This window comes from Ischnura elegans, chromosome 9 (genome assembly GCF_921293095.1).
Source record: "Ischnura elegans chromosome 9, ioIscEleg1.1, whole genome shotgun sequence".
NCBI classification, from domain to species: domain Eukaryota; kingdom Metazoa; phylum Arthropoda; class Insecta; order Odonata; family Coenagrionidae; genus Ischnura; species Ischnura elegans.
In genome coordinates this window covers 77,065,484-77,083,922 of record NC_060254.1, presented here as the reverse complement: position 1 = coordinate 77,083,922, position 18,439 = coordinate 77,065,484, and the positions used below count along the sequence as shown (strand labels likewise).

General features: G+C 37.3%; 2 protein-coding genes across 4 annotated transcripts in view; one reads left to right on the top strand and one right to left on the bottom strand.

The window, feature by feature from the left end:
* The window catches only part of LOC124165102 (activating signal cointegrator 1 complex subunit 3), a 73,348-nt gene extending 64,779 nt beyond the window's left edge, over positions 1-8,569 (bottom strand). Inside the window, exons 1-6 of the mRNA XM_046542391.1 lie at positions 8,302-8,569; positions 8,106-8,215; positions 7,834-7,982; positions 5,807-6,142; positions 3,669-3,809; positions 3,242-3,371 (exon numbers count right to left, since the gene is read on the bottom strand). Of these exons, the coding sequence (XP_046398347.1) occupies positions 3,242-3,371; positions 3,669-3,809; positions 5,807-6,142; positions 7,834-7,982; positions 8,106-8,215; positions 8,302-8,435 (1,000 nt within the window). The 5' untranslated portion in view covers positions 8,436-8,569. The remainder of the gene's footprint in view (positions 1-3,241; positions 3,372-3,668; positions 3,810-5,806; positions 6,143-7,833; positions 7,983-8,105; positions 8,216-8,301) is intronic.
* A 7,764-nt stretch (positions 8,570-16,333) lies between these two features.
* Positions 16,334-18,439, top strand: part of LOC124165083 (vacuolar protein sorting-associated protein 13C-like) — a 109,939-nt gene continuing 107,833 nt past the window's right edge. For all 3 annotated transcript variants that reach the window (XM_046542349.1, XM_046542347.1, XM_046542346.1), the window contains exons 1-2: positions 16,334-16,645; positions 16,950-17,111. In XM_046542349.1, the coding sequence (XP_046398305.1) occupies positions 16,971-17,111 (141 nt within the window). In that variant the 5' untranslated portion in view covers positions 16,334-16,645; positions 16,950-16,970. The remainder of the gene's footprint in view (positions 16,646-16,949; positions 17,112-18,439) is intronic.

Here is an 18,439-nt window from a genome sequence, read left to right as displayed (position 1 = left end):
ATTGAAACAATAAAAGTTCCTTTTCCCAGTTCAAGCTAATAAAATGATCCGTGAGAATCACAGTAATACAATGCTGCCATGGGCAAAAATTAATTCCTTGCAGCAGGAAAACAAACCTTTTCTGAGGGCAACTTGAAGCAGAACCTTTTGTATGCACAAGATGTTGCAATTTTTAAGCATATTCATAGCTGTTGTCTGCAAGTGGGAACACTAAGTGACATGAAGGGTACATTCAAGGCAGTGGCAGATACATATGGGGGGCACATGTAGGGATGAGTCGATTCCACTTTTTTTCGATTCCGATTCCAATTTCGATTCCTTCAAATCGATTCCCGATTCTCGATTCCGATTCCATCGATTCTTACTCCTTATGGCAGGTGGGATTTTGATTTATCTGTAGCATCGCTGTCATTAAACTTTAAGAATTGAATGGTATAAAATAACTAGGGATGGACAGATCCAGGATTTTTGGAGCCAGATCTTTCGAATCGGATATTTTCGATTCCAAATGCATTTTCGAATTCCTGCCATTAAACAAAGTCATTATTCAAGTTTATTGCGGGTACATAAAATCAATGGAATGCTTTTTAGATTTTCATACTCATTTTTATATTTTTATAAATTAAAAATTTTTTTATGGGCTTTCAAGTTGATTTTTAAAAACATCTTTACATACTCAGGGTCTAAACTGTTACGCTTGGGTTTGGAAATGAAAATAGGAAAAATCTTAGGATGAACCACTGACCAGTAGCGTAGCGAGAGGACCCCCCAAAATATAAAAACACAATTACTTTCCTTCATAAAAGGAAACAAAATATTAAAAATCATGAATTTACAAAAATAAAAAATAAAAAGAATCTCTGAAAAATGAAGTTTTTTCTATTATGAAGGGCGTTAAAATTAGTTTGAAAACCTCTCCTTTGTACCCTGTTGTTTAAAAATTTTCCCCCCTGGTTTTGGACCCCCCCTTAACAAAATTCCTGGCTACCCCCCTGCTATCGACTGAATTCAAATTTTCCTCACACGCGTTTCCCCCGAATTTTACTTTCTCATCGCATACGGACTTGTGTTTCATCCGAAAATGCTTCAGTATGGTGAGGTGGATTTAGCACATCCTCGCAATTATTTACGCCATAGTGCACGCACACTGCATTCATTGGTTCTCCTGTTAATGGAAATGTTTATACACAATGAAAGACATTTTTATTGGTGCATCATTAAATTACATTGCAACTGCGCAATCAGCAACACAATTAAAAGTATTTAAAACGGTAATAACGTCACGTGCGACGAGGTGCTCAACCGCTCAGCATGAGGAAGGAGTGGGCAGCAAAAGCGTGTAAAGGAGAGGTGGAGGGGAAGGAGCAGTGGCGTAGCCAGGAATTTCAATTGGGGGGGGGGGGGGGGATTCCAAAACCAGGGGGGAAAATTGTTGAAAAAACCGGGCACTAAATAATGGGTTTTAAACTAATTTTAACACTTTCCCAGAAAGTCACTCTCCTAGCATTTGTAGTCTAGAAACGGAGAATTGAAGCAGATAGGCCAAAAAAGGTAAGTTGGTGAGACGAGGTAGGGATGAAACACGCTTCAATTGTTTTCGTGTGATTTGATATTTTCCTTAGAAGACAATGATTTTTGGTCCGTGTGATTTCGGATGCGAAAAAAAAACAACAGAGGCACGGGCTGATGGACGGCCGAGGGTGGTTTTCTGAAATCTACGACATAGTTACTTTTGAAATGCTGAAAATCCTGGCCACGGCTGAAATTCTAATTGCAACCTCTGCGAGAGCTTTCAAACAAAACAGTTCATGAGTAGGACAAGAATCGCATGCGACGGCGCATTCGAAGAGAGAATCGGAAATCTTTCCACTCTTATGGGGCGTTACATTCACTGAAGCTATTATTTAAAATTTCCGATCCAGATCCGATGTCTTCCGCGACTTTGGATCCGATGAAGGGCAATATCCGTGGGTATTTGGATCCGAGGTATCCGATCCGACCATCCCTAAAAATAACAATAGCCGCGGTGGCTACATTCTCGTTTGGCCGCGGTGGCTAAACAATAAAGTAGCGTTCATGGCGTCGATACATACCAGAGCAGCCTGGCGGGTGCGCGGTGGCGGCCGAACGCAACCTGTCGAGTCCGCCCGGAAGCCGCGGCGGCTTATGCCAAGCAAGTATTAACTTCCTCAAGGGTTGCATTGATGAAACTGGGCTATACAAACGCGAATGTGTCTATTTTTTTTATTATTGACGCAGGCGCGTGTTAGTCTAAAAAGTTACTAATATAAAAAAAACAGCTTTCAGCGCGTATTTACCTATAAGAAACTTTTTTCACAGAAAAACTCGCTCTCTGCACGTTTTTATTATCATCAGACTTCAAATATCATTCGAAAGTAAAAAAATATATTTCGATCTATTATACTTTAAAATTGGTGGTCCAGATGAATTCTCCAAATGTGATTCATAATCGTAACAATTTGATTTGCCGTGACCAGCGGTTAATAAAAGAACGGAAAACGCATGCGCTGCTTCCCGATCCCGTGGTTTCCAATTTTTTTTCTCTGAGAGTTGCTCATGAACACGAGGTATTTCAGGGTTCGTCGGTTTGTCGCTCTTGCCGACATTTTAATGTTTCCGAGGCCGCTTAGGTATGTTTGTCGCAGCACCCGCGTGCGGGGCGTATCCTCCGCGCGGGCAAGGCTGACACCGCGGCCGCTTAGGTGTGTGGCAGCATTTATGCCCCAAACTTATAGTCTATGCTCAAAACATTTATCTTCCTGGAATCGATGGAATCGGAATCGACTTTACGCGATCGATTCTCGATTCCGATTCCGTGCCCGAGAATCGGTGGAATCGAGAATCGACATTTGGAATCGACTCATCCCTAGGCACATGCCCCCCCCCTTGCAGAGCCCCATTGCCGAACAATGCAGAACCACAATTTTAACTTTTTTTTATCATAGGATGGCATGTCTTGTATATGCGTATAATTAGTTGAAATAAAACTTCATTAAACTTTACATGTGACTTGATTATTTTTTATTACAATAAATGTAAAGGTAGCAAGATATCTTTTGCACCCCCCATGAGAGAATGGGAAGAAAAATGAGGAAAGGAAAGTATGTTTGAGGGACCTAAAGGCAGATAATCCAAAGAATGGTTGTGGGATTAAAGGCATTGCTAGAAAAAAATTTCATTATTTCACTACTCTTACTAAATAAGCAAAATTAATGCATACCCATTTTTTGTTTTGCAGTCTTCAACCTCACTTCTTGGGCTTCAAGAGCTAAAGTAAACACTATGTCATTACGATTCTCCATCAGAACTTCAGCAAGTTTGAGGTGATCAAAGCCAATAAGACCAACCAGCTGTAAAAAGAAATAATTTATAAATTTGCTTAGATCAGTTTGCAAAGATAGCTTACACTGAGTCACACTACAAAGAATATAAAAATAGCCACTAAATAAAAAGATGTTTTACATATTTTCTAACAATCATAAGGAGGTCAGTGAACTGTTTAAATTGCACAAACTGACAGTGCACATTGGTAAACCAAAAAAAAAGTGCCGAGATCAGAACAGAGTAACATAAAATGCCAAGAAAATAGAATCCATGTAGCAAAATTATTATAATATTCACCAAATTCTTTCCACAATTTCACATACCTCTCCCTGAAGTTCATCATTAGATTTTTCAGAAGTGATAAGAGTAATCAAAGTATCACAGAATTCTTCCACAGGTATGCCAACAGGGTTGGCACTCCCATATTGATTTTTCACTTCTTGTGTCAACCATGCTCTTCCAAACTGAAAATTATAAAAAAGTATAAGCAAGAGTTGTAAAAAATAACTTCAAATGTTATCTTAGACATATATTGTAATGAAAATACTCTTTATTTTAAAAACTTCACCCAAAGGTTATGACTTAAATTAGAGTGGATTATAACTTAAACACAGGAGAACACCACAAAATTCCTTTAATCTTCCAAAAAACAAGACTTGATGACAAAGAATGGAGTGTGCTACCTGTCATGCTCAGCATTCCCAGTGAAGTATTCCAGACTAACAGGACGATGCTTCAAAACTCAAATCAAGGAACATTAAATGTGCCTAAAAATGGTAATGATAGCCAAACTGTCCCTAATAATGTCCTTGTAACAAAATTAATTAGTATTTATAGCACAATTCATTTATAAAACCTTTGTATTCAAAGGTTGATAAGAGGTTATTAAAAATAGTCGCTGTAATTTTGGCTCACGACAAAGAACTGAGAGAATCATATTTTATTACATTACAAGGGCTTTTTTTCATAGGAGTTAAATCGGATATTCTATCGAATTTCACCGCAAATGTACTCTTAGAATGTGGCTAACAGAGTAACGTATATCTTTAGATGTAAATCATTACAATAACGCTCCTATAAATTTGCAAGTAAGTTTTAAAAATAACAATTAAACATCTAACCAGTAGTGCTCCAAAATTTGTTGAAGATGATGATGAACTCCGTTAAAATGAACGCTAGAGTTCCGTTTAAAATTTGGAACCGATCAGCAGAACATCCAGAATGTAATTCCTAGCATTGATTTTCAAGAAATGCAACATGTACGTTTTTAGTTATTTTAACTTATAAAAAAATAAGAGACCATGAGCACCTTCCTTGAGTGGGGCACTAACAGCCGGAATTGGCCGAGATAATCCCCACACGGACAATAGGAAAGGGTCGGCCGAGGGACCTACCTCTCGCGCCGAGGGACCCTAATGGCGGTTGGGACCCACTTGGCATTCTTGACCGAAAAACCGTGAAAACACGGCCTTCGGCCTTTTCCTTCGATAAATTCAAGCCTTGAAAACACGGCCTTCATCCTTTAGCATCGGAAAATTCAAGCCATGGAAAAACGCCCTCCATAGGGAAAAGGTTAAAATTTTGTGACATGATTTTCTTGCACCCAGTATATCTACACTGAATATCCAAGAGACAAATTATTTTCTATTGACTCAGTAACCAATCTCCTGACTGAAAAGACCAACCCTTTGGCTACCAGCAACGAGCCACCACAGGTTGGACACCTTCCAAATAGGAATCAAGATAACACCACTTACCATCAAAGATGGTGCAGCAAAAGACTATGGAATGCCCTACACATGCACTTAGCCAGGAGGGGGGACAATGGGGGCTTCAGCCTACCTACATTTTTTTCCCTCGTGGAGGCCACCCAAGTTATATCTTTATACAAATGAAATGTACCACTGAATTAATGAAATGCATGATTTTCCAATGCATACAAATAAAAATATAGAAAAAAATGACAGCATAGGCAACCTGCACACCTCTCATACTACATACCTTGTGCCTGCCTCACTGTTAAAATACTAATTCTCAACTTAATTTTTCCCCAGCCTCAACCCACTCCTCAACACTGATATATAAATACACACCAAATTGAGCTAACCAGTCTCGAAAATGAAACAGTGTATTGAAACTAGTAATCCCATTGAATTTTTTATAAAGTGGATTACTGCCATTAATGAAACAGTATGTGTATTACCAAAGTGGTGACTTCGACCAGTTACCTAAAATGGATTTTTTTAATTATGGAAAACTGGTTCATGTTGAAAATTACATGCACCACGATAAAATATTAACAAAGAACTCAGAAAACCTCTTAGTAAGAGTATGAAAAAGAAACCTAAGTGGTCACTTCAACTTATGACCTAAAAAGGATATAAAACTTAAGAAATGCATGAAATGTAGAAAATTGAAAACATCAAGATGAAAAATTAACATAGATTTCAGATAATCTTACCCCAGTTTTCCTGCTCCATGATGATTCTGCTTTTTTACCTTCACCAATTTCTGAAACTGTCTTCATCACGTCTTCATATCGCATACTGAAGTCTGCAGAGGGTGTTTCATTCCTGTTCAAAGTCATGTCTGTAAGAACGACGTCACTAGGAACCACTGGTTTTCGTGCCTTTGCAATTGCACAAGCAAGCAAAAGCGCTTTAGGAACTCTTTCTTTGACTGTGCTTCCACCATTAGCTACTCCATTACATAATGACTGATGCTTTTCTGCTTCAATAATGTTGTCCATATATTCTATGCAATTATCAGGTAACAATTCAACGATTTCACAAACCATCTGCAAGGATAAATGTAATATTGAGGTAAAAAGAAAACACAAAGCTTATACCAGGGATGGTTGTCATCCATCCAACAGTAAAAAAATGACTCCTTATATTCTTTTCATAGGTGAAAAGTAATAGGAGTTCTTACAGCTCAAAAACATAATGAACAAACAAATCTCCTGTACACATTAGCAAGCTTAAATACATCACCAAGCAATTTTCTGAAGAGGTAATAAGAAGTCCAAACAAGGTAAAGTTTGACTTCATAAAAACATCCTGCTTGTTGAACTGTTGATATTATCGGGTAAAATTTTATTCAATTCCTTGAACTTATATGGTCAGTTAAGATTTATATTCAATGAAAGGGGTAGGGTCAGAGGAGTGGCCAGATGGGCCACATGCCCCTCCCAAACCAATTAATTTTAGCAGAAAAATATTAACCTATAAAACAAATTTACTGTACTCCACCAATATTTTTTAGCAAAACAGCTTCCTGATGACCCATTAATTGTGTAATTTTAAGTTCCAAAACACCATTAAATGTAATTTCTAGTAATAAAAATGTTCATATTTTTCCAAGAGGGGGCTACCACCCCCCTAACCCCGAAGGTCATGCTCCACCCCCCCCCCCCAACATATTGTCCAAGTTACACCCCTAGGTATGATAGTGGAGGAAGGGGGAAGAGAGAGAGAAGTAGAGGTGGTGAAGGAGAAGGTTATTGCATAGAATCTGATGTGAGAACTAGAACAGGGATTTCTGTAGTGTGCAATGAAGTTATTCATTTCCATTTCCGGTTACTACCGCATCTGTAGCTGTGGCAAAGACAACAGTATCCCTGGCACTACTGCCAGTGTCTTCAGGTGGAAAATGTTTTTCACAATTTCCACCCTCATTATATAGGGCCCTGCAGCTGCTCTCTCATTGGTAGACTTCTCAAGCAGACCAATGGGAGGAGCATCTGCAAAAACTGTCAGCTAAGGGGACCTATATAAAAGAGCGAAAATTGGGAACCAGCATCTTCAACTTGAAAACACGGACTGGAGTGCCTGCAAAACCGTTGCCACTGCCACAGCAAGGATGCGGTTAAATAACTTCACTAGAATCTGATGAAGAACATCAATAGAACCTGATGTTTAGCTGAGGGATGTGGAGGGAAAAACCATGGGATCACAAGATTGAAAATGGGCCGGGTAAGACTTCAACTCACACAAAGGCCACACATGAATAACATAAACTATTAAGTAGTAGTGCCCATTTAAGGTGGTCTCTATAGTCTTGAATGCTAGCTATAAGTTGATTAAAATGTGCTCCACCAGAATACAATGTTACTACTTGTCCCAATGGAGTGGCTTAAAACAACAAAATTCCTCTGGAGTCCTCCACCAAAGAGATGCTATAAAACCAGATGCTCGCCAAAGACAAAGGTGAAAGTTATATTAATGATTTCTAACACATCCGACAGACCCATACACTAATAAGTGATTTAGGCAACAATGTGAAGGGGCTACCATCAAAATTTTGACCTAGATTAGAGTAATTTAGCTACCTTTAATTAGAATCCACACTAGAGAAATCCAAGACCCAGTAAACAATTGAAATAGGGTAGCATCCTAGAGGACAAATGTCCAGTGTGAATAATGTAGCAGGATGACGTTTTCATTAAAACATTGTAATTAAAAGAAAAATTTATGATAAATCACTCACATTTGATATTTTGTTACCAATTTGCAGGTTGACAGAACCAAACACTTGTTTCAGCGATGCCAGCTTAGAATTTGATACTAATTTGTCACCAATGAAAAGTTTTAACATTAACAACGCAGCATCATCAATAACCTCTGGATCCTCTTCCCCTATGGAAAAAATAGATAAACCTAACTAAAACAGAATCACTTCCAAGACAATACTACACACTGTTTCACAATCATAATTTTAACCGTCGACCCATATAGTCTCCATGAATTGAACATCTTTACCTGCAAGCTCCTTACAGAAGGCCCTTAGCTTTTCAAGCTTAGTTTTTAGAGAGCTACCCGGGCTCGAATGATTCAATAAATAATCTCTCACTACTTTCCACACCACCTTCCTGCATAAAAATGAAAAGACTCACTATGAAAGGACGATGACATGGTAACACATGTAGAATAACAAATTCATACAATCATTTCTTACGTTTTGCCCCTCTCTTCTTTCCATTTCAGACGTTTCTCTAAGGTTACAGAATTGAGTTCGTTTTCATTAGAGATGCCTAGTTTGGCGACATTCCGCAGGTATCTAGAAAAACTTGGTCTTTCGCACGAAATCATTTCAAACGGTCTAATCAATACAATCAACGCAGATCATTAGCCATCAATAACTACACATCCTCAGCATCAAAATCATCTGCGCCTGCAAATACACCACGATGGGCCGACTTCGTTAACGTCACCCGTCAGATGTAAACAAGACCCAAATCTTGATTCATATTGCCAACTTTACTAAGTTCACATTTGTAAAAGAGAAACAATAATAATGGATTCAGGGTGTTTTTGTGATCAATGGAAAAATCAATCGCAATAAATATACATATAATATACTCTCAAATTGTTATTGATATAAATATTTATATTTAATAAAGTGATAAAAATATGTGAATACAGAAGGTTGGCAATACTTATGGTAAACGCATTTCGGAAGCTATTTGTTTTTCTGGCACGACATTTGATAAGTTTTCCAAATATTGAAGTAAATTCGTGGAGTTTTGAAATTGTAATGGCAGTTGTTTAATAATGTAATATACTTCATTGGTGTGTATCCATACTCTTGAAAGCCACCATAATCCTTGTTGAGGCTTTAATTTCTTCATGAAACGGACTATGTTGACAGACAAAGTACAACAACGTGGAACATGCATGCGGAGATTGCATTGGACTACATTCTCGAGTAATACCCCTGCAGATTGCCGAAATGATGACCTAGGTAATGCTTAATTAATTAAAGATATGTAGGGATAAATTATTTATTAATGACCTACTGGTTGCCTAACTTGGTGTTACATCGACTTTTGAGCCGCACATGTTTACATCATTCGTTCAGGGAACTGTGAAATAGCTTTACACCGTGGTTTACGAATAAACTATCACATTACTGAAACGAAAAGCAGGATAAATATGTAATATTAACCTTATTACCCATTGAATGATATTTTTCGCAATTGTTGTAATTTCGTAAATAGACCCTCATAATCTGTCTCAAAACAAGACGGTATCGCAAGTTAAGATTTTGAATAATATTGCGTTTAATTGGCACTCACTCGGCATCATCTTGCATTAAATCACCTCTGAAATGGTTGAAAGAGATGGGGAAGTGTGACTTTATCGCTAGCTACGGCTGCTATGCATATGTTATGCATAGAAAGCATATGTTATCAACATTTTCATGATTACAGTAGCAGGTTGTAACTGCTGTGGTTGTATATCTGGGAACGCAAGCCATCAATTCTGACCCGATCACTGCCATTATCGTGTCTAAGTGGTTTTACCTCTTACTCAGAATTTATGTAAAATTTTCACGGTCTCCGTGGTCCCTCGACAACATTCCTCCTCCAATAACTATTATTTTCATTCCTCCTCCAATAACTATTATTTTCATTCCTCTTGTTCATAAATTTATGGTGATATATTTTTTCAATAGAAAAAGTTCTAGTGAATTGCATTTTCTTGTAAAAATTTGGTGGTTAATAGTGGATTTCTATTTACCTCTGGAAGCATGTTCTCATTATCACTGATAATAATAGCCAACTTTAACTTAGTGGGAAGCCCGAGAATGTGTCATCCTACCTTTCCACCATTCCCATATCTGATGTAAAGAAAGGGCCATACACAGAGAAGCAGGTGTTAATAATGATAGTACCAATGGTCAAGTTGCCGTACAATTGTTTAATCCCAGTGACACAGCCTAATCCAACCCACCAGAGCTAAGACTTGGTCTTGCACCCAACAGAATAATATCCTCCTCCACCATATTCCCCACCTCTCCTCAAAAGTCATTATTTTTTGGGTTACCACCTAATTATAAATCTCTCTGATGATTCAGAACTGTGGCAAAACCTGGAACATGTAATAAATTTATAAATTTAAACATGAAATTGCATTTGCAAATATGTAATGTTATTATGCTTATCACTAGAGATTTTAATAATTGGCTTAGTGCCTAAATATTAATTTGTTCCACAGTAATATTGATTTCAAGTTAGCATATTATTTCAAATTAATATTTTGTAGATTTGTTATGGTATGCTTAAATACACTCAGGAAATGAAGAGAATCCAAAATTTATAGAAAAAAATAAGATGGAAAAATAATTTAGGCGTTGCAAATTATAAATAAGTGTCACAGCTTCAGAGGTAATTTTTATTTAACTTAAGCTTGTTTTTATCAGTGGAATAGGATTCTTTAATATTAAAGTGTCAATTAAAAGTTTAATTTTGTCAGCATTCATAATTCAAATGGTTTATCCTCCCTCACCCCTGATGGCTGTGGGCTTGGTTGTAAATAGTTTAGTATATCTCCTTACTTAGTGGTAAACCTCTCTTAAGGCACGGTTATGATATGTGTTCCCTTTGACTAGCCATGTACAATCTGTTGATAAGAAAAAATGAAACATGGCTTATTTTATCTATGTTAACTACATGAGATTCAAATGAGCAAAACATATTCTATGCATTAGTTATGGTTACTTGGTGAATTTGGGATTTGGTGTACCATAGCAATTATTATTGATACCATACCAATTGTATTTTTCAGTGTAGGCTATGTGTTATTTTGCTTTGGCACAATGACCAACCAATGCATATGACCACTGCTTGTCTTTTTATCTCCATCATAAATGGTCCAAATGGGAGATGTTAACCCTTTTGAGACAGAGGAGTTCTCTCCTTAGCATGACTGCTCAACTGAGCCACCCCAAGAGACTATTACGTCTCCTCTGCACAGAGCATTTTTGCCAGACATTCGTTCAGAAAGGTCTCCTGGATAATCACACACTCTCAGCACCAACCTTTTTCGACCCTTCCCTGCATGGACTCCGCATTACCTCGCGTGACGAGGGTAGTTGGGCTCCTTCCTTTCCGAGTTTATAACCTTACGAGCAGCATTGGTTCCTGGTGAACCTATGATTTGTTAATATGAATTAGCTACAAGCTATGTAATTGTTGCTTGCTCATAATTTGCAGACTTGGAATTGAATTCCTCATTTTTTTCTAAGATAGTCAAATTTTGAGCAAAGCTCTGTGGTCAATATTAATGGATTTGTTGACATCAACGATTTCCATGTTTATTTTTATCCTAAAATCAAGGTAAAAGTTAATAATTATGGTAGAATTCCATTTTAAAATTTTGAATGCTGATCAAAAGACAAAGAATTCAATTCTTAGTTTATATTTTTTGAGAAAGGAGCAAATATTTATTTTGCAAAATATCTGAATAAACAATTGTATGACCGCAGTCCCTTACCACTAAGAGGGTAATAAAATAGGAGTCCAGGTACATTCTCCTGGATTTTGCCCCATTGTGTTGGATCCTGAAACTATGACTTCGTGTACCCGTGACCATCATAAATAGGGGAGAGCAGGGAGCTGGATATTTTTGACATTCGTTCGCCTTCATAGGAAAATCTTTGACAGATTTTTTCAGCTTTCGTCTCCTGGGTCAAGAAACGTACTGCCGAATATTTCCGACGTTAGTTGCAAAAGGGTAAAAGTGAGAGATGTTAGGGATGGAGGTTAAAAATTTTCTTATATTACTTGTGTGCATGGTTGCATAGTGAGTAGAGTTGGCTTGGCGGCTGATCCAAGGGTCCCAGATCCAACTACCTGGTGAAACCTCAGAACATCTCCAAATGAAATCCTTGAAGTACGAGGTGGCCCAGGAAAAGATACTGTCTCCTCAACCCTCAAATTTTATGTCCACGAGCCTGTGGCTAATTCTTGGTGAGCTCAACCTTTGGGTTGAATTGCTGATTGAATGATTGGGCTTCATGTTTTGCTCTTATTTTAGGCCACCACCTCCATCAAAATTATGTTTATTTTTCTATATTTTTATGATCACATGGATGAGTAGAGGTTTGAGTCTTGCTGCCTCAGCAATAACTTGGGAGTCAGTCAATTTTTTGTCAAAAAAAAATGTTTTCTATGAGCATAAGAAAATTTCATTGGTGAGAGCCTTTGATCTCCTGCCTGCCACAGTTGTAAATGACGTCCGCTAAGTGGAAAACATGGAAAAGCTGAAGTTTTATATTTTAAGTAGAATGTTTATCAAATCTCATCTAATCAGGGAATTTCAGTCTTCTGGGTTACTCGGGGAATTTGATATCGTAATCACTGGTCAACAATCCTAAAATTGACGCAGCTCTCCACTCAGTACTCCTATCAGCTAATCTTTTCAAACCTACATATTTCTTCTCTTTCACACCATTCATTACCTGTTCCATATACATATTTCATTCTAGGTTTTTCTTTTCCATTCTTACCATTTCCATTCATTCCCTTGACGATTGTCTCCAGCAGGCCATCTTGTCTCAAGATATAGCCTATAAGGTTGTTCCATCTTCTTACCAATATTTTCATGAGGCTTATCCCCTCTAATATTCTTCTTAGGCCTTCCTCATTGCTAACCCGGTGGATCCATTTGATCCTCATCATTTTTGTGTAGTGCCAGTTTTCAAAGGGCTGTACCGTTGATTTCTCCACTGCTGTCAATGTCCATGCCTCACTTCTGTAGAGAATGTTCCAAATGTAAGTTCTATAAATTGTTTCCTTACTTCTGTGATCGATCTATGTCTTGGGAAAATTGATTTTTGGCGCATGAGCATTTGGCAAAAACCAGCCCAATGGTTGAATCTTTACAATGTAATCTGAGTAAAGCAAAATATAAAATTATTATTATTAGAATTTTGTTCTAATTTTCCCTGAAATCTTAGTCTATTTAGTGCAAGCTCTTCTTCCAATAATTTTCCATTCAAAGAATGTTTTTTAGGGTAGTCGCTTGCTTTTTATCTATCATTAATTAACACACTTCATGTCATATTTGAAAACTAGTTGGCATAACTGTTTTGCTTCTGAATTTCACTTCAAACTCACTGCAATCTCAATGTGGTGTATTTTGTGGTGTTATACTTGCTATCAAGTTGTGAATATTTAAGGTAGACATCTTCCGGAATGGCTGGTAAAGTTCCCACCATCATAACATTCCTAGTGATGAGGCTGATGTGATAATTCACATGGTGTTTTTCCCAACATGTTTACATATGAGCTGAAGTTTGATATTATGTTTAGAATATCTATCAAACCACATTTGATTGGGGAAACAAGCTTGAGTAGATGAGTTTCTATCATCTCAAATCGTTTCACACTGCATTAAAATGATGTGGCAACTTCTTCTGTGGTCTGTAATTTTTACCCCATGTGTAATTTTCAGCCAAAAATACTACATTTCCAGACACAATACCACCCCAGGAAACAAAGCAATTCCCTCGTAATACCTGGAAATTACAGGGAATTTTTTTTTATTGCTAATCAGTAGACGCCCTGAGTATTGATGTAAGATCAATTGTCTCAGACTTGATGCTTGCCGCTGTCCAATATTTGTCTGTGCTTGAATGTTTTTACAATTGCATGTTTCCAATTTGATTGTTTGTGACACTTTCCCCACATGTTTACTTCTTTTATCTTCTTCTTCTATCTCTTCTTTTATCTCTTTGTTTATCTTCTTCTGGGGTACTTCTACTATCTCTTTGTTGAAAATTTTTTTTATAAGAAATGCAATTATGTTTTTGGAATGCACAAAGGTTAAGAAAACACTTAGCTGTTTCACAGAATAAAATATATTGCGACTGGTTTCGATACAGCGTATCATCATCTGGCAATTACAAGTATCAGTACACAGAATTTATACCCTTGAAGGCGTTAGAGTGGAGGTGGAGAAAGGGGGGGAACTTCGGAGTACCCATTATTGGATGCAATTAGTTTGATTGTGTTTAGCTCCTTCATCCTGTTGTAATTCGACAATGGAATCAATCATAATCTGTGAAGCATACAATGTATTGCTGATAATTTGTGAGAGAAGTGGTGTCTTGAATTGCGGTGTATTATTTGGTGGAGGGGGTAAGGGAAGGGAAGGTAGGTTTGGGAAGTACGTCGCTGATGGGTCACTGCACGGTGTAGCCGAGGGTTGGTGTATGATGACGAAATACCGGGAGGGGTGTTATGGAGTGGTGAGTGTCATCCGTAATGGTTTCTCAGAAAAAACATTGAAAAGTGGTGAATGGTGAGAATACAACTGCTCGTTAACTAATGTTATGTTGGGTGAGGTATGGCCCACTAAAATTTCCAACTTTGGAAGCCAATGGTTTTTGAGTGAAGTTCGGATGATCATCTTTCTCGAATTATTAGTTTCAGATCACGATTATTATTTTGTCTAGGAATCAAAATGCTCTTGTAATGATTTACACGTGGATTTTGAGCTAAATTGATACAAACACAGCAATGAAAATGAGTTCTTTGCCATATTATATCAATGAATAGGTGCGCATTTAGTCACGTCACTTCCTGCTGGATTGTCATTCATCCAAATATTATTGGGATGGTAGCCGGTGAAATGGCTACAATCACGGAATAAAATAAGCCAAATAGTTTGGCTGGTACATTGACCTGTGGCAGTTTTTACACAACCGGCGAGGGCCAATATATCGGTTTGCTAACTGTAAAATGGTCGAAGTGGAAGTTGCTTATGTTTTTTTTAAGTGCAGTTATGCATCTCTTCCATTCCAACTTGACTGGAGTCTCAAAATACATTCATATATCTCCATCTCTTAAGGCTTCCTTTTTCCTCCACAAAGTCCGTATTTACTCTTCTTGTCATATTAATCAGTTTCTCTCTCATTAAAGCCAAGCAGAAGTAGAGAACAGAGTGAAGTGGACATCAAGCGCTCAACTGATTTAACAATACTTTCACCTCACTAAGTCCAGGTTCTCTTGTAGAAACAGTTTTCCTATCAGAATTAATTTCCATTTGTGCTGCTTGAAAGTGGAATGTCCAGTAGTCCATGTTTTCCGCATGGTATTTAGTTAGAATTTTCATTTTTATAACTCACCTCTAAATCAGGTGCTGCACAGTATTAGTCCTACGACGTTGGGTCTTTTGGTTTCATTTAAATTTAACTAATCTTGCAAATTTGAAAAAGTGACTATTCCATGTAAACTGAGCATTCTTTCCTCTAGTCATGTGTGTTCCAAATGTTAGCTGTCGCCATTTATTTAAGCGCCTCTTCGATAATAATGATATATTTTTGGTAATACTTACTGGGGCTAAGTTCAAGTGCCTTCCGTCCTCCATTGTGTATGGTATTATTGTGAATATTTAAATCTAATGCAGCGTTTTGTATGGTTATCTCAGAATTTTTTTACTCTCTTTGATGACATCTCCGAGCCATTTATCCGGCATAATTTTCAATCTCAATCATTTAGTTCCCTTTCAGTAATTATTTTATTCTCCCCCTCCGGCGAAAATGATCAAGTCTAAGTTAAAATTGGGTTTACCTCGATTTTAATTGATTACCTACATTGTATTTGTTATTATTTCGTCAATATGCCAAAAAATTGACAATCATACATTTCACTAGGAGATAAAAATTAAAATATTGTACAATGCCCGTATATAAGGGGATCCTAATTACGCACGTCGCAATCGAAGTATAAATCATCCGGTAGCGGCCTGATTCTGCATAGGCCGTCAATATTCACCGTAATATAATGCTTACATATCCATTTTATTTTAAGCAATTGACCGTGAAAATATATTGAATTGTTAGCCCGAAATAAAAACCTTTTCGTTTCTTCTTCCTTTCAGTTTCGTGCTCTTATTTTCCTTAAGCAACGAAAGGATAGCAATTATATTACAGCGAAAACATCCATAATAATAGCCGATTACGGTCGCACCGATATTTAAAATGGTTGTATCGCAAACACTATAGCTTTAATTCTCGTGGTTCATCGGAAGGCGATTGATAAAATTTCAATCAATTACCGAGTGAATGAGAACTTCGGGCCTCATCGACGAAGCGTAGAAAACGTGTGTGGGTAGAAATTTGGTTGCGTCATTTCAGGGGCAGCAGAAAGTCCGAAATCAATATTACTACAGTCAGCGCGCGCATAGTTGCTACCATTTTGACTCTGTGTCGTCTGTAAAAAGGAAATTATTGCTTCAGTTTCCACCTAAATAAAACTATCGCGTGGCATTTATGTCCCTAAACCCGTGTTTTTTTGTTCTTACGCCTTATTTTCCGATTACTGCTGTTATGCCCGTTTCACTAGATAGCTTATCTCCAGATGTTCTGCCACCATCTGAATCACTGTGAACGGTATCTGAAGTTTGTGTGTTTTGATTAGGTTCTACACCTCAAATGACAGCAGATATGCCGTAATGCACTTCTAAAATATACTCTCACGTACATGTTTTGAAAGCACTGGAGCCTTATGCCCGTGAGTAAGTTATTGGATTAATGTGACAATTATTTCTTTTGTCATTTTTTAAATATTGTTTTTCAACAACATTATGAACACATTTAGCGACGATATTGACGTTTTTAATTGATTATTTTCGTAATTTTCCATCTTCGTGGGGAAATATTTCTCCAGATGTTCACCTTTGTAAATTGGTGCATTATAGTATCCATTCAGTGGGACAGACTCATATTTTGTGGAATTCATAAGCTTTTTTGGACGTGAGCATTTTGGAGTTTTCAAAGGACTACAGTGAAATATCATGTTATTTCATTTTTTGCAGCTGGCCAATTAGTAATACATCATGTTTGAGAGAATAGTAGCCACTTACTTAAACCGGTGCTTAGGGAAATATATTCAAGATCTTGACACTGAAAATCTTAATGTTGGTATATTTAGTGGAACTGTGCTCCTGAGAGATTTGAAGTTTAAACCTGAGGCTCTGGTAAGCACTGTTTAATACTACATTGTCCTTAATGTTGCATCGTTACCCTGCCTCTGACTGTTTTTAATAATAATTTAGGCATGTTTTATGTCATGCTAGAATAAAACCTGCCAACTACTCCTTTGCCATTCTTTTAGTGCATATTTATCAAAATCCTATATGCCATAGTGAAATTTAATGCAGCTTCATGTAACATATTGTGGTGGGGAAAAGCATCTAAATGAACTTAATAATATCTTTGGATGACTCAAAAAGAAACTCAGGGGTGGAATTATCAAAAAATTTCTCTATTTTTTTGTTAATTCTTGTAGAAATCCTAGTTTCATTAGATTTTTTACTTCTAGTCTTGCAAAGTATCTGATTTTTATATTTGTTGCATTTATTGCTACTTTTTAGCATTTTTCATTCTCATGAAGCCTATTTAGATGTTCCTATCTATGATTTAGCTGTGCAGTTTTGTATGTCCATCTTGATACTTTGCTCTGTTTGACTAGTCTTGTCAGTTTTCAATTGACTGCTCACCTTTTTTATGTAAAGGATTAGGTAAAGTAAGCAGTCTCTATAAACAGTTTTGTTTAATGGTTCAATATATGTTGACTGAAGAAATCGGGATGATATTTCTTGTTAGGAACAAGTTTTGTGGCCAATGGTGTGAAAAAATTATAAGAAAGTTATCTGTAGTAAATTTAAAGTGTTCAGCCTGGTTGACACCATTGTACTTCTAGGCTGTAATTCCCAGACAGCGAGGGATGCACATTCGCGCCTCTGAAAGACTGTTCAGAGGGTTTTGGCACATCTCATGGAAAATTAGGTCAAATTTTTTTTTAATACTTGGTAAAACATGATTACTAATTGAAACTTTTTACAAGTTTTAAAAATATCTTAAGTTTTGTGGGAAAAGGCTTATATTTGAAAATAGTGTGGATTAAATGTGTTTGTATTCTCTTATCCCTCTCGTCTTCGAACAAGATATTAGCGACAATATGAGCATCTCTCAAATGGAAGGATTAGTTGCTGGAAATAAGGAGTCACTCTGACCCAAAAATAGTGACATTATTCCCTTTAAGAATGAACAAATATGTTCCCCAGCCTCTTGGGTGTGACCACCCCAGGCATTTGTGACCCAAGAACTCAGTAGCTAGCCAAGCTCTGCATGTTCTTTTAATATTCCCCCGGGGAAGGTCCAAAAAACCCTCTTATCTACCCCCGGTCCGAGCCATCCTCTCCTAGGGGTCAACCCCTGGACCGACATCCGCCGATCCCATGCAGGTATCTCGTGGACTTTTTTTTTTGGACTGACATGACTACGTGCCAGCTCACGCATAGCA